Here is a 17,363-nt window from a genome sequence, read left to right as displayed (position 1 = left end):
AGCCTATCACCCCAAAATCTCAGGAGGTACCTTAAGCAGGTGGCCCTCCATGTCAGTCTCTGGCAGGTTCCTGGGTCCTCTGTGTCCAGGAAATATAGGTCTCTGGGTGCCTTGATCTCAGTACAGCCTTTGTGCCCAAGATAGTGTTTGTGTGCAGGCTTCTCTGCTCTCCTTCTGTCAGCCCAAATGTGAGCTAAGGAAATCTCTCTCCTGTTTCCAACAGGAGGCTTTTCTTACAGACTTAGGCTTTGGTCCCGCTGCGGTCAATTGCCTCTCAGTGCGCTGCCTGTCTGCAGTGCGGGCACGCTGAGGGAGCGGGGCCTTAGCCTTAATTGGCCAGGTGGAGTTTGGTTAATCGCCTGCTGCACTTAACCAGATCCCTGCTGGATTTTAGAGATGGTTTCTTCAGCAGGGATAAGTCGCTGTTACACCGGTGTTGGACACCCTCTGGCAAAGTGGAAACATTGTCTATTGCTAGATAAGTAACATCATTCTGTCTCCATTTTGCATGCTCACTATAAAGTCTTATCTTTAAATTAGTCTAATCCGCTCTATACTTGTTGTTATTGGTTTGACAGGTCTTGTAAGTCAGTTACTGCTTAAATATCATCACTATAAAACCTGGTACCGGCTAAAGAACAAAATACTTCATGGAAATAGTCAGGTATACCATAGTTTCCTTTTTAATGCTTAAACATCACTAGGTGGTTTCCTTTGCTTAATCTGGCGCTGTTTCTGCACAAGTTTGGTTCATGACCCCAAAGGCTTTTATCTGGCACACCGGGGCTTTCTCGCCTCTTCTGAGATCAGGAGCCAGAAGGTGAACTTATCTTGTGTATTGTGACTACGTGCAATCCCCCCTCCCCCTCTTACAAAGATTTATTACTTGTACTTAAACCTCGTGATATTTCATCAAAGCGGATAGATAACTTCTCAGAATCACACAGCTGCTGCAAAGGAAATAAGATTATATTTTAAGAACCGTTGGCATCAAGTGATCTGGGGAGTGGTCATTTGGAGCGATAAGCAGAGTTTGTGTTTTCGTGAGTTACATGGGACTTATTATTTTATTAAAGGTGCAAACAACCATTGACATGACAGACTTTGTATGTTCTAGTATGTTCTATCTGGTCATAACGCCCTTAGCTATAAAGTTCTTCTGTCCTCTGCACGTGTGATTCTAATTCTCCATAGTATGTTTGGGTGAGGTGTAGACGGTAGTCTTGTCATCACCATGATCTGGGTCGAATCAAAGGGCTTTGGTTCTGGTTTATTCTGTGGATGAGAAATAAAGGTTGCGGTAAGACTGGACACAAAATGCTTTCACACAAGAGACCACTAATTTGATACGTGTTATAGTACAAGGGAAAAACCAAATGTCTGCCCTATGCTGTGAGAGGCGCAAACAGATTCAGAGTAATTACTGTGGATGTTTTATTCTTGGTTGTGTAAGTGAAATCCATGAGACTGTGTGAAATCAGTGGAAGTTTTTCCGTGATCAAACACTTTTCAGAAGGCTGTCACTTCCCTTGAGAACTGCCGTGCCAGCGCTGGGCTAAACGCCAGGAGGAATCTGCACCATAAACATGTGGTCTGTCCAAAGGAAAACCAACCCCCGAACTAGTCATCAGTTTCCATTATTTCATGAAGCTGATTCTGCAGACGGTCACACTCGCCTCTGGAGTAGGACAGTCCTGTTGAATGGAAAACGTTTTGAAGATTTATCTAACGTGTGTGTGTGTGTGTGTGTGTGTGTGTGTGTACACACAGACTTAGTTAAGTTATGGTGGGTAAACAAAGTGACAAAAACCCTCCACAGCAAAGCATATAGCAAATGGAAATATTACTGTATGCTCATTTGCATGTCTTAGGTCTGCAACCCCGCCTTTCACCATTATCACACAGCACTTCCACTGCAGCAAGGGATTCTGGGAAAGGACATGCAAATGAGCCCACAGTGCCACCTTTTGCTTCAAAACCATTAATATGGTTCCCTATAGGCTTAAGCTTACTGCATGGTCACAGCTTTGAGCACAGCCAGGGTTAAGCCCTTCCCCCCCCCCCCACACTTAGCTGTAGCAGCCACCTCCTCCTGAACCACAGCGTGACGTCGCATGGTGTCGCCTTGCCATGGTAATGCGACACCGTGATGTCATTTGACGTTGCCATGGCAATGAGATGCCGTGTGATGTCACGTTGGTGATGTCCGTGGCATCATTTGACGCTGCAGTTCAGGAGGAGGGGAGCATCTAAGTGCTGTCCCATCAGGCTCGAGGGCGCTGCAAATGTATATGTAGTTGGTCCCCGGCCCCTTTCCAAACGGCCGGGCCCCGGAAATTCGTACCAGCTTCCCCCCCTCTCATCAGCCCTGTATATGAGTGGCTAATTACTGTAGGTAGTTCAATTAATGACTATTTAAACCATTTCACAAAGTGTTGGTTATTGAGCACCCAGCTTCTTATGAGCCATCTTCTCAAAATTAGATTATCAATAAAACCTGCCTATTAATCTTCTGAGATCGGAAATATTCAGCCTGCAGTTCTTAGCCTCTGTATACTGTACTGTACATTTGAACCTATATAAAGCCCACATGGGCCAAATATATATCACATGGTTTAAGATATCTCTTCCACTAGAAGCTGCATCGCTGCTCTTTACTTAGTCTGCTATACATGTAATTAGCACGAGATAATTTTTTCAGTTGTGACATTCAACATTTTAGAATGTGACCGGAGGCAAATGTCCATCTAATCTTGCTTTGTTTGCAGTGGGACTTTGAAGAATTGAATCAGCAATGGGACGAGACCGCTGACGTTTCGAGTATCCGTCCCAATGACAGTTCTGTCCTCAATGTTCGTGCTGAACAGGAGTTCCCACCCACTTTTTAGTCAAGATCTAAACTAAATGGTGCAGCCGCTGTTGACAGAATGAATAAGGCTGGCTGGCACCCCAGAAATGCCATCACTACAACAGAGGTAGAAGTCTGCTGGGTTTTTGGATAGTTGGCATGTGCCCAGGTTTCACTTAAACCTTTATGGTTTCATGCACCTCAATGGAATCTCACTCTGCTAAAAAATCATTTTTGATGAAGATCCATCAGTTCTCCTCATTCTTTTTGACAATTGACAACCACAGCAACCACAAAATGGTTGGGATAAATGATACTCTACCTGACATTGTTGGATAAAAGCTTTCAAGTCACCTCTGGTTCCTTCTTCAGGTTGGGAGCTGTCTCTAAAGTAATATCCAAGAACAGCAAGCCATACATTGTTCCCTTCATTTTATAACAAAGCTGAATGTAGAGCATTCACTTCACTTGAGGCATGGTGGGGTGTGGTTTGTGAAAGATGTATAGCCCATAAGTGGTCATTTGATGGTCCTTAGCACAGATTTAATGGTACTTGGTACACATTTGCACACAATTATGCATTCTGTGCAATGGCATTTTGTTCTGGAAAACGTATTGTTTTTTCTTCCGTAACATGGTTTACAGTGAATAAAGTAAACACAAAAAAAGATTCAAAATCATTCTTTCTTGCTATATTTATATGTAGCACACAAAACAGATGTTTGGTCGTTTCTGGTTATTGACGAATATGCCACATTTTTTCTGCAGGCTGAAGAAGCAGCTCTGGTATTTCCGCCAAGATTTAGACTCTTAAAAAGATCAACTTGCACCATTTAAAGAATTAGTTCCTTAAAGAAAATTCACAAGTAGAAATATTCTAAAACATACTGTTTGTCTTTTCTTACCAGCGATTACTTGTCTTTGCTCTGAAAAAAAAAATGCACTGTAATATTTTGTTAAACTAGTTTTTCATTCAATGAGGACATATCAGATTAACAGTTTTAAATACACATGGATAGTGAGCAATTCATTCCATGTAATTACTGTCAAATTAAGCAATAGGTTTGAAATGTTTTGGAAATAATTTTTATTTTATTCCCCCCCCTGCTTTCGATGAGAATTTTTTGTTATAAAGCTGCCACATCTAAAAGAGAATTATTTCATTTGGGGACTTTTTTGCATTGTTGGATGATGATTTCTTGCTATATTGAAAGCTGTCGGATAATTCCATATTTCACAAGCGCATTGGGAGGAATTATCTGATCGTACTGCCAAATGAAATCATATCAATTCAGATAAGTATTTACTCCTTGGGAAACCACCAGGCAGCTCGACCTTTTTGATTCCCAATGGTTTTTCTATGAGACAGACACAAGATGAATTGCCGGCATTTCGTTGAAACCTGGACAACGAGACAATGGACAGATTTGGGAACACAATAGAAGGAAATTCTTTGGCTCTATTGCCTTTTCCCATTAAGATAAGATAGTGAAGGGACTTCATTTATTTTCACACAATGAGACACCACAATCGGTTAGTTCTGACTGGCCTCTAATCAGAAGTTCAACGTCAATGGCCATTTATAAAACTGCCAGAAAAGTGAATTCAATTCTAGGAAGATACAAGGCAGAGAAATATTCTTAGGTGATCAGCAGTCCAACATTGGACCAAAGTCAACTAATGGTACTGTATGTCTACTGATATGTGTAATGGTATGCATACTGATATGTGTAATGGTAAGCATACTGATATGTGTAATGGTAAGCATACTGATATGGGTAATGGTATGCATACTGATATGTGTAATGGTATGCGTACTAATACGTGTAATGGTATGCATACTGATATGTGTAATGGTAAGCATACTGATATGTGTAATGGTAAGCATACTGATATGGGTAATGGTATGCATACTGATATGTGTAATGGTATGCATACTGATATGGGTAATGGTATGCATACTGATACGTGTAATGGTATGCATACTGATATGTGTAATGGTAAGCATACTGATATGTGTAATGGTAAGCATACTGATATGGGTAATGGTATGCATACTGATATGTGTAATGGTATGCGTACTGATATGTGTAATGGTATGCATACTGATATGTGTAATGGTATGTGTACTGATATGTGTAATGGTATGCATACTGATATGTGTAATGGTAAGCATACTGATATGTTTAATGGTATGCATACTGATATGTGTAATGGTATGTCTGCTGATATGTGTAATGGTATGCATACTGATACGTGTAATGGTATGCATACTGATATGTGTAATGGTATGTCTACTGATATGTATAATGGTATGCATACTGATATGTGTAATGGTATGCATACTGATACGTGTAATGGTATGCATACTGATACGTGTAATGGTATGCATACTGATATGTGTAATGGTATGCATACTGATACGTGTAATGGTATGCATACTGATACGTGTAATGGTATGCATACTGATACGTGTAATGGTATGCATACTGATATGTGTAATGGTATGCATACTGATACGTGTAATGGTATGCATACTGATATGTGTAATGGTATGCATACTGATATGTGTAATGGTATGCATACTGATATGTGTAATGGTATGCATACTGATACGTGTAATGGTATGCATACTGATATGTGTAATGGTATGCATACTGATATGTGTAATGGTATGCATACTGATACGTGTAATGGTATGCATACTGATACGTGTAATGGTATGCATAGTGATACGTGTAATGGTAAGCATACTGATATGTGTAATGGTATGCATACTGATATGTGTAATGGTATGCATACTGATATGTGTAATGGTATGCATACTGATACGTGTAATGGTATGCATACTGATACGTGTAATGGTATGCATAGTGATACGTGTAATGGTAAGCATACTGATATGTGTAATGGTATGCATACTGATATGTGTAATGGTATGCATACTGATATGTGTAATGGTATGCATACTGATACGTGTAATGGTAAGCATACTGATATGTGTAATGGTATGCATACTGATATGTGTAATGGTATGCATACTGATATGTGTAATGGTATGCATACTGATATGTGTAATGGTATGCATACTGATACGTGTAATGGTATGCATACTGATATGTTTAATGGTATGCATACTGATACGTGTAATGGTATGCATACTGATACGTGTAATGGTAAGCATACTGATATGTGTAATGGTATGCATACTGATACGTGTAATGGTATGCATACTGATACGTGTAATGGTATGCATACTGATATGTGTAATGGTATGCATACTGATACGTGTAATGGTATGCATACTGATATGTGTAATGGTATGCATACTGATACGTGTAATGGTATGCATACTGATATGTGTAATGGTATGCATACTGATACGTGTAATGGTATGCATACTGATATGTGTAATGGTATGCATACTGATACGTGTAATGGTATGCATACTGATATGTGTAATGGTATGCATACTGATATGTGTAATGGTATGCATACTGATACGTGTAATGGTATGCATACTGATATGTGTAATGGTATGCATACTGATATGTGTAATGGTATGCATACTGATACGTGTAATGGTATGCATACTGATATGTGTAATGGTATGCATACTGATATGTGTAATGGTATGCATACTGATACGTGTAATGGTATGCATACTGATACGTGTAATGGTATGCATACTGATATGTGTAATGGTATGCATACTGATACGTGTAATGGTATGCATACTGATACGTGTAATGGTAAGCATACTGATACGTGTAATGGTATGCATACTGATACGTGTAATGGTAAGCATACTGATACGTGTAATGGTATGCATACTGATATGTGTAATGGTATGCATACTGATACGTGTAATGGTATGTCTACTGATATGTGTAATGGTATGCATACTGATATGTGTAATGGTATGCATACTGATACGTGTAATGGTATGCATACTGATATGTGTAATGGTATGCATACTGATACGTGTAATGGTATGCATACTGATACGTGTAATGGTATGCATACTGATACGTGTAATGGTATGCATACTGATACGTGTAATGGTATGCATACTGATATGTGTAATGGTATGCATACTGATACGTGTAATGGTATGTATACTGATACGTGTAATGGTATGCATACTGATACGTGTAATGGTATGCATACTGATACGTGTAATGGTATGCATACTGATACGTGTAATGGTATGCATACTGATATGTGTAATGGTATGCATACTGATACGTGTAATGGTATGTATACTGATACGTGTAATGGTATGCATACTGATACGTGTAATGGTATGCATACTGATACGTGTAATGGTATGCATACTGATACGTGTAATGGTATGCATACTGATACGTGTAATGGTATGCATACTGATACGTGTAATGGTATGCATACTGATACGTGTAATGGTTTACAAAAAAGTAATGCCTTTTAAATAAAAAATCAGAAAGATGCAATTTTTTTTTTAATAAGCTTCTTTCCTGAAATACTTGGAAACATTGTAACGCCAGATTTGGGTGGTTTACTAACATCCTGTGTTCAGTGTCTAGTACCCAACATTCATTGGTCCTTTTACATAATGGGAGCACAATTCTGCACCTCCACTCTATCAGTGGTGCAGACGAGTGTGACTGTCTGCCTCCCAGAGCCATCACTAGGGATGCTTTCTCACCTTATCTGCAGTACATCTGGGGTTTTGTCTGCTTTAGATTCCTTTGTTAATCAGTATCGCTGACCTGAGGAAGAGAGGAGAACTCTCAAAAGCTTGTCCTATGACAGAAATTGTTAGTCCAAATAAAAAAAGGTATCGCCTAATAACAAAGTACTCATTTATTGTGCACTATCGCAGCAGGACTAACACGGATATTTCCGTTTTATCTATTGGCATTTTCCTTCCCTTATCTTTCAGATCCTTGGTTTTGTGTTTCTCTTTTCCTTCCCAGTCCCACCCATCCTTGTCATATATGTTGTTTGTTTCTACCTGGCACATACACCTAGCAGTGTGGTCTCTTATACCTTATTTATTGAAAAGATATATCTTTTTAATATGTGTATATATATATGCACTGATTTAGTTGTTTTCATTGATTTTTATCTTTAATGTTTTTATTTTTTGTGCATATTTTATCTTTTACATTTATTACGGCGCTGTTATTCTGTGTTTCTCATATATATATATATATATTAAAAACACAGCGCAATATTATAAAGGATGGATCAAAGTAAAATGCTAGCAAATAGAATGGGGGAGAATAGCTAGTAAGGATTGACATGTAGCAATTACAGACAATACAAACCAAACAGACAACATATAAGACAAGGAAAGAGGACCTAGGAGAGGGAAATGGAAACACAAGGAAAAAACATAAGGAAGGGAAAGCCAAAAAGTAAAATAAAACCTAAATAAAAATGATATAAAACACTGGAACACCCGGACAGCTATCCGCAGGAGCAACCACCTTCCTCAATACTTCTATAAACAAAGAGGGACAGCGCGGGCGCCATAGTGTAAATAGTAACGGTTTTATTTAACACCAGCTAAAATCATTTCCCTCACAGCAATGAGGTCGGACATGCGCATCGGACATAGACACCAGTATCCCGTTGTTTGCCTGTCAGTATGGACCTGTAACCTCGTGGCTGCATGCGTGCAAGTCTCTTCCCTTCCTACAGCCGGGCACTTCCGTGATGTGCGTCCACTCAATGGCCCCCCAGGCTAAACGGTACACGCTTTCTTTGTTCCGCAGAACAACAGCTCTGTCATGAGAGAGAGGATTTGGCCCGGGATTAAAGGGGTTACACCCCATTTGGCCACCCTCTACTCTCACCTGGGAAGCAAGGGGTTAACTGGACTGTGGTCCAGTAATGTGTTTTTACCTTGCTTCAGCATCCTAATGTATATTTCCCTGTATAAATGTATTGTTTCTGTTCCAGTGTTGCACCAACACATACACTGGGATTGATGCGGGAGACTTAAGGGGTTAATGAGCTACAGTTTAGGAAAATACAAATGTGTGGGGTCTTTTCAGAAATATCTGGGCTTCAACAGGCTTGATTGAAGTTGGGTGGGAAAAGTACAGATGGGGGTTTAGTGCACAGTATGTTAATACCTAATTTGGCAGGCCAAGGGTATATTGCTGGTAGAGACAGCTAGGACCCAGGCTGGGGCATTGGGTGTGAAATATAGCATCGGTGACAAATGTTCACTACACACAGCCCAGCTTCAAAGGATTTCTTGATGGGGGCCAGGGATGCAGTTACACAAGGAGATCTCAGAATGAGTGACCTTATCAAATATAAGAATATTATGAGATGTCCTCGGCTGAACATGCTAAGAGTTACATATGTGTAACCGGGGGACCGAGTCGCAAATAATGATTACAGACACATGATGTCTAGCAGGTCCTAAGAGACAGATATTAATATCTCTCTTAATTTTAGTATTACACGGTAATATTTAGTCTCATTGGGAGCGTCATGCGTGCCGGAATGTATTAATATGTCTCGCGTGCCAGTAAGTATTACTGAACTGAAGTTATGAAGTTATTTAGATAGGAAAAGCAGTTTTTAAACGTCCTTGGGTGGGAGGAGTTTTACTCTGGAGAAAACTATCAACCTCACCACTGATTTATGAGAGGGGCTGGGTTTAGGTTGTGTTCAATGGGAAATAATTGTATAAGAACCAGGCTCAGCCTATTGTCTTTCGTGTCTTTTGTGATTTTCAAGATTGCTGTATGAACTGCTAGTCACGATTTCTGACTATTTCATCATTTCCAAATTAAGTGAGTGTCTATATTTTGTCTGTTATTTGTATAATCTGTTGTGTTCACCTTTTTCAAGGAATAAATTATATTTGATCATATCTAAGCCTCGTTCAGTTCAACCCAGTTATATTTAGTGTGTATTATTAATAGCCTGTTACAAAGTTACCGTCATAAGCTCCCCTCCAATACAGCAAGGACACAGTAAAGTAGATGCCTGGTGCTGCCAGTAGCGCTAACACCCTTACGCGTTTCGACGCAAATGTACCGGCGACTTCTCCCTTCTGCACTGAAAACTCAAACGGAGGTGTCTCCCCAAGCACCAAGCTTGGGAGAGCATACGTGTCCGCGCGCTCCACGTGAGTGGGGATATAAACATTTATATAGCGAGCATTTACCTTGTCAAGCACCGCGCGGTCAGCGGGAGCGTGGCTGCACCCTTAGGGCTGTTATATAGTGGCCGCGTGGTCAGCGGGAGCGTGGCTGCACCCTTAGGGCTGTTATATAGTGGCCGCGCGGTCAGCGGGAGCGTGGCTGCACCCTTAGGGCTGTTATATAGTGGCTGCGCACGGCACTTAGAAATGGCTGTGGTTAGTCAGCCTTACTATAATAGGGCCGCACTCGCGTGGAGCCGTCCGACGAGGGAGAAGGTGGAGAAAATAATGATTTTGCGGCGCTACCGCCGCTGTAATGTGTGTGTATGTGTGTGTGTGTATGTGTGTATGTGTGTGTGTGTGTGTGTGTGTGTGTGTGTGTGTGTGTGTGTGTGTGTGTGTATTTGTCAAAGCTGCACAATAAAAAAAAAAATTCATTTATACATGTCTTTTTTTTTTTCTTAAATACCATTTAATACATTTTTAACTCACACAATCTATACACACACATACACTCACACACACATATATATTCACACACACATATTACCTTCCATCCCAGTCGCTCACAGCATACACACACAAAGCGTGCGTCACATGCAAGCGCGTTCGCACAGGCACACGTGCACAGCCGCACACTATATTATGGGCCTATGTGTGTTCCTGTCTGACAGGAAAGTGTGCTCCCTCTTTCCCAACAAGCAGCCAAAGTGAGTAGACACATCTTCCCCTGCTCCCTCAGAAAGGAAATCCTTTTTACCTTCCCCTCAGAGAAGCACTTCCCCATAGCAGGACACCTTCCTCTCACAGGTTCTTCTCCTGACAAGAGAAATCTGCTAGCACAATCCACATATAGAACCTTTATATTTCTGTTAACTCCCCTCAATAAAGTTGAAGAAATAGAAGGACTTTGTGTGCTTTAAAAGGGGACGAGTTAAGCTACATGGATCTTCTCACATGCTACATATGAGCCTGGGTCCAGAATACAGAGCAATGGGTTTATATATGTCTGCGCTCATTAGTGAGAAAAGAAGACGGTACCTATAATAAACTGAGCAGTAAGTATGTTACACAGAGGGTTTTACACTGAAGTATGTGATTAACATGAAAAAGGCAAATAAAAAGGTATTGGTAGCAAAAAAATTATATTTTTTAGACTTAAAGCTGCAGTTCAGTCTATTTTTTTTTTTTTTACTTCAATAGTTTCATGTGTGCAATCTCTAATTACCTAAAGAACTGTATAGCTGCAGGTCAATTCGTTCTCCATGTATTGATAGGCGAAATTTGGTGACATAATTAGTGAAGGGATCTGTTTTTCTTCTGCTTCTGTCTCTCAGTGGAAGCTCATGAATATTCATGAGCACTCCTGCACTGACATGTGCTAGAGGGAGGGCAGGGCTGACAAAGGGGTGTGCCAGGGCTTGTGACAGGACATGAAGGGGCAGTGCTTTAGCAAATGGCTGTTAAAATAGAATACAAGAAAATTGGTCTTTCAAAGTTGTTTTTTTAAAAACAGAAAATGCTAAAAGTATTTTTTCTTACTACAGAACTGATTTATTAAAAAAAACAAACATGCAGGATATTGACTGAAGTGCAGCTTTAAATATAACCGGTGCACTTCAATTCAGTGGAATATTTCTTGGTCACACATTATATTTTGTTCATAACCTCTGGTAATAAATGTATGTACGCCTGCTTCGCACGAGCACCCAGATGAACTCCAGCAGATACTTAAACTGTTTCCTTTTAGAGGCTTCAGTGTGATGGATTAAAATGGGGATTAATAAGGATTTGTTGCGCTGGCCTGCAGGTCCGGAGCAGCATAGCTGTATTATCTATGTTACGCCACCGGCAGAGAAACTGCCAGAGGTTGGGTGAAGCATCTTCATTTACAAAGCCCCCTTACTCATTATAATGACCCTGCCCACGATATACCGAAGTAAACCAGTGACCGCGACACATTGGGGTCATTCATTATAGAAGGTGCTACACGTACAGAAAACCCGCACTGCTATTGTTAACCTGTGAGGTGCTGACTGGATGGAGACGTGATAATATCGATTTGAGAAAAAGAACCCAGTCTTGTAGCACTCGTACACAACAATTGTATAGTGATAAATTTAAAATACTTTATTAATAACTCTGAATAAAAAATAGGGTGTTAAAACGTAATTAAATACTATGTAGAACAGCACGTGACTGTATCCTTTGGTAACCCACCCTGGTATAGGTGGGTAGATATCTAATCCAATCGATATGGTCATTCATTATACTGTTAAGATGCCTTCCCAGCGCTGGGGTAGATTTTAATCACTTGAGTGGAGCTGAACTATTCTCCAACACACAGCACATCTTCATAGCATATTAAATATTCAGGACTGATGCCATTTAAAGAACAAATCTTTACGTGACTCCTGTAAACACTTTGCAACTCGCTGTTTTAATGTTGCTCATTAAACACGGTGAGCAGAGGCTTGTCCGTTTTCCCCTATTATTGCATCCCCCCTCTTGTGTGCTGAGCCTGCCCCTCTCCCCCCTAATTCCCATTCTCCTGTGTGCTGAGCCTGCCCCTCTCCCCCCTAATTCCCATTCCCGTGTGCTGAGCCTGCCCCTCTCCCCCCTAATTCCCATTCTCCTGTGTGCTGAGCCTGCCCCTCTCGCCCCTAATTCCCATTCTCCTGTGTGCTGAGCCTGCCCCTCTCCCCCCTAATTCCCATTCCCCTGTGTGCTGAGCCTGCCCCTCTCCCCCCTAATTCCCATTCTCCTGTGTGCTGAGCCTGCCCCTCTCGCCCCTAATTCCCATTCTCCTGTGTGCTGAGCCTGCCCCTCTCCCCCCTAATTCCCATTCCCCTGTGTGCTGAGCCTGCCCCTCTCCCCCCTAATTCCCATTCTCCTGTGTGCTGAGCCTGCCCCTCTCCCCCCTAATTCCCATTCCCCTGTGTGCTGAGCCTGCCCCTCTCCCCCCTAATTCCCATTCTCCTGTGTGCTGAGCCTGCCCCTCTCGCCCCTAATTCCCATTCTCCTGTGTGCTGAGCCTGCCCCTCTCCTTATTCCCATTCTCCTGTGTGCTGAGCCTGCCCCTCTCGCCCCTAATTCCCATTCTCCTGTGTGCTGAGCCTGCCCCTCTCCCCCCTAATTCCCATTCCCCTGTGTGCTGAGCCTGACTCCCCCCCCCTAATTCCCATTCCCCTGTGTGCTGAGCCTGCCCCCTCTCCTAATTCCCATTCCCCTGTGTGCTGAGCCTGCCCTCTCCCCCTAATTCCCATTCCCCTGTGTGCTGAGCCTGACTCCCCCCCCCTAATTCCCATTCCCCTGTGTGCTGAGCCGGCCCCTCTCGCCCCAAATTCCCATTCTCCTGTGTGCTGAGCCTCCCCCTCTCCTAATTCCCATTCTCCTGTGTGCTGAATCTGCCCCTCTCCCCCTAATTCCCATTCCCCTGTGTGCTGAGCCTGCCCCTCTCCCCCCTAATTCCCATTCCCCTGTGTGCTGAGCCTGCCCCTCTCCCCCCTAATTCCCATTCCCCTGTGTGCTGAGCCTGCCCCTCTCCCCCCTAATTCCCATTCTCCTGTGTGCTGAGCCTGCCCCTCTCCCCCCTAATTCCCATTCCCCTGTGTGCTGGGCCTGCCCCTCTCCCCCCTAATTCCCATTCCCCTGTGTGCTGAGCCTGCCCACTCTCCTAATTCCCATTCCCCTGTGTGCTGGGCCTGCCCCTCTCCCCCCTAATTCCCATTCTCCTGTGTGCTGAGCCTGCCCCTCTCCTAATTCCCATTCCCCTGTGTGCTGGGCCTGCCCCCCCTCCTTATTCCCATTCTCCTGTGTGCTGAGCCTGCCCCTCTCCCCCTAATTCCCATTCTCCTGTGTGCTGAGCCTGCCCCCCTCTCCTTATTCCCATTCCCCTGTGTGCTGAGCCTGCCCCTCTCCTTATTCCCATTCCCCTGTGTGCTGAGCCTCCCCCTCTCCTAATTCCCATTCTCCTGTGTGCTGAGCCTGACCCCCCCGCCACCCCACCCCTTCTAATTCCCATTCTCCTGTGTGCTGAGCCTGACCCCCCCACCACCCCACCCCTTCTAATTCCCATTCTCCTGTGTGCTGAGCCTGACCCCCCTGCCACCCCCTCTCCTAATTCCCATTCTCCCGTGTGCTGAGCCACCCCCCTCTCCCCTATTCCCATTCTCCCGTGTGCAGGGCCTGCCCCTCTCCTAATTCCCATTCTCCTGTGTGCTGAGCCTGCCCCTCTCCTAATTCCCATTCTCCTGTATGCTGAGCCTCCCCCTTTCTTACTCTCCTTATTCCCATTCTCCTGTGTGCTGAGCCTGACCCACCCACCCCTCCTAATTCCCATTCTCCTGTGTGCTGAGCCACCCCCCTCTCCCCTATTCCCATTCTCCTGTGTGCCGGGCCTGCCCCCCCCCCTAATTCCCATTCTCCTGTGTGCTGAGCCTGCCCCTCTCCTTATTCCCATTCTCCTGTGTGCTGAGCCTGCCCCTCTCCTTATTCCCATTCTCGTGTGTGCTGAGCCTCCCCCTTTCTTACTCTCCTTATTCCCATTCTCCTGTGTGCTGAGCCTGCCTCCTCCTAATTCCCATTCTCCTGTGTGCTGGGCCTGCCCCCCCCCTAATTCCCATTCTCCTGTGTGCTGAGCCTGCCCCTCACCCCCGTAATTCCCATTCTCCTGTGTGCTGAGCCTGCCCCCCTCCTAATTCCCATTCTCCTGTGTGCTGAGACTGCCCCCCCCCTCCTAATTCCCATTCTCCTGTGTGCTGAGCCTGTCTCCTCCTAATTCCCATTCTCCCTTGTGCTGGGCCTGCCCCCCCCCTCCTTATTCCAATTCTCCTGTGTGCTGAGACTGCCCCCCCTCCTAATTACCACTCTCCTATGTGCTGAGCCTGTCCCTGTCCTCATCTCATATAGAAACGCTGCCTCTGAGACCGGTTTTAGGGCGACAGAGGTCTCTTGAAAAATATCTTCCATAGCTTGCAGGTGTAGAGATATCGTACCTGCAACCTTCAAGCACACGCAGGTAAGACATACTTTCCTGAAATATTCCCTTTGCGTAACTCCATTATGATATGGTGTTTGATTAGATACAAGTTTGACATTTGAAAGCCACTCTCGTTGCAGATAATCTGTGCTTACATCAAATGTTTAAAACCAGAGACGAACATGAAACACAGACAGAGCTCAATGCACATCCAGCGAAACTTTATACATGGAACAGTGCCTAAATATACATATATTGATATCTATTAAATAAAATGGTCTTTTAGTTTAACATTTTGGCCAAATTGTTGTAAGCCCCTGAGCCACTGCACGGCAGACCATATCTCAAGGGTCCCTACACTAATATAAATTCTTAATAACCTGTGCATTGCTAGGAAGAATGATTTATAATAAATCTGTCAAAATTAGTTGCAAAGTTCTAAGTTTGATTGAAGCTTTTATTAACCTGTACATTACCAGGAAAAGCACCTTGTAATAGATTTGTCACAATCACACTGCAAGCAGGCAAGTTCCCCTGAGAGTGGGAGATGCTATGGAGTGAGCTTTTAACCAACTATTGCCATGCTCAGTAGCACTCCTCTGTGACACTTATACGCTTACATATATGTTGTGGCTATTTTGGGGATTCAATATGAGCTTGTGGGTGTTCTATATGTCTTAAATCAAATGTTTACCTAGAAGCCCAGTCTGTTATTTTAAAGGTATGTATCCACAGTGGCTTGGAAGTACATTTCAAGCATCTGTGCTCAGATTGTTCTTGGGACGAAGGTCACACAGGTGCACTAATGAGGTCAAACCAGTTTGGTGCAGGCCCTTTTAGTCACAGAATGTTTAACCAAAATCTAGTTCAAATTGAACCATCTTTCTGGCCGTTCTAGTTATTTACATTGTTTACAATCATGTATATTTTGATTACAATTATTAAATTGTGGTTATTGACCAAAAAAAGCCTGTATTATGTTTGTTCACTTCCCCTGTAACTTTACCTATAAAAAAAATGCACAGGTGTTGGTGATGTCATAATGACATACAGGAATTAAAACTAAAGGGGACCAGGAAGATTAATCCCTATGAAACAACGGAAATATTAACAAATAAAGGGCTGTATACCCCTCAGGAAATACAAATAGCTGCTACGAAATGTGTAAGATTACCAAGGGCGACAAAGAAAACCCGCAACAAGGCGCCGGCACGCCTGAGTGATGTCAGAGGAGCGCAACTGCCACGCAGCCGGACGAGGGATCACCATCATAAGGAGACGCTGAGAGGTCTCCCCCATGGTTGCAGATGGCACGGAGGATGGTCTTTGGTAGAAAAGTGTACAGCTGCCACGGTCGTGCCCTGAATTAAGGAAATTGATAAGCTTATGTAACAGGTGTTCCCCACCCTCTGGGAGAGCTCACTGTTACCTGGTGGTGTTGTGCTTCTCACCTATTAGGCTTACAGGATACAGAGTGCCCTGAATTAAGGATATTGATAAGCTTATGTAACAGGTGTTCCCCACCATCTGGGAGAGCTCACTGTTACCTGGTGGTGTTGTGCTGCTCACCTATTAGGCTTACAGGATACAGAGTGTCCTGAATTAAGGATATTGATAAGCTTATGTAACAGGTGTTCCCCACCACCTGGGAGAGCTCACTGTTACCTGGTGGTGTTGTGCTGCTCACCTGTTAGGCTTACAGGATACAGAGTGTCCTGAATTAAGGATATTGATAAGCTTACATTCAAAGGAACTTTGTCAGAGAAAAATGTCCCTGTTTTAACTCGATGATATTATTACATAAGGTTAAAAAAAAATGTCCATCCAGTTCAACCTATGCTAAATTTAGACGACCGTTATTGAGCCTATATTTTTATTTACAGTATATTGATCCAGAGGAAGGCAAATTCAAAAAAACCCCAGTGAAATATCATCCAATGATCTCTGATAAGGGAAAATAAATTCCTTCCTGACTCCAAATAATGGTAATCGGATTTCTAACAGGATCAACATCCTTCCCATGTTTTCTTATTTGGTATATCCCTGTATACCTTTCCTTTCTATAAAGATGTCCAACCTTTTTTTTAACAAATCTATTGTATCTGCCATCGCAGTCTCCATGGGTAATGAATTCCACATTGTAACTGCCCTTACTGTAAAGAACCATTTCCTTTGTTGCTGGTGAAATGTCCTTTCCTCCAACCTAATGGGATGCCCCCGAGTCCTTTGTACTGCCCGTGGGATGAATAGTTCTTTTGAAAGCTCCTTGTATTGACCTTGAATATATTTGTATATAGTTATCATATCCCCTCTTAGATGCCTCTTTTCTAATGTAAACAAATCTAATTTAGCTACTCATCATGTCAGATTTTGAATTCCCTTTA

The 17,363-nt window shown here is 42.9% G+C and overlaps 1 protein-coding gene and 1 long non-coding RNA gene across 2 annotated transcripts in view; one reads left to right on the top strand and one right to left on the bottom strand.

Annotated features, from left to right (window-relative positions):
* TMEM44 (transmembrane protein 44) overlaps positions 1-3,577 on the top strand; it is a 44,137-nt gene extending 40,560 nt beyond the window's left edge. Inside the window, exon 9 of the mRNA XM_075571119.1 lies at positions 2,769-3,577. Within this exon, the coding sequence (XP_075427234.1) occupies positions 2,769-2,888 (120 nt within the window). The 3' untranslated portion in view covers positions 2,889-3,577. The remainder of the gene's footprint in view (positions 1-2,768) is intronic.
* Positions 710-17,363, bottom strand: part of LOC142466222 (uncharacterized) — a 30,253-nt gene continuing 13,599 nt past the window's right edge. Inside the window, exons 2-4 of the long non-coding RNA XR_012788089.1 lie at positions 7,536-7,599; positions 3,754-3,774; positions 710-1,275 (exon numbers count right to left, since the gene is read on the bottom strand). This is a non-coding gene — a long non-coding RNA (uncharacterized LOC142466222). The remainder of the gene's footprint in view (positions 1,276-3,753; positions 3,775-7,535; positions 7,600-17,363) is intronic.

Source organism: Ascaphus truei, chromosome 14 (genome assembly GCF_040206685.1).
Source record: "Ascaphus truei isolate aAscTru1 chromosome 14, aAscTru1.hap1, whole genome shotgun sequence".
Classification (NCBI taxonomy): Eukaryota; Metazoa; Chordata; class Amphibia; order Anura; family Ascaphidae; genus Ascaphus; species Ascaphus truei.
This window is presented reverse-complemented; position numbering and strand designations above follow the sequence as displayed.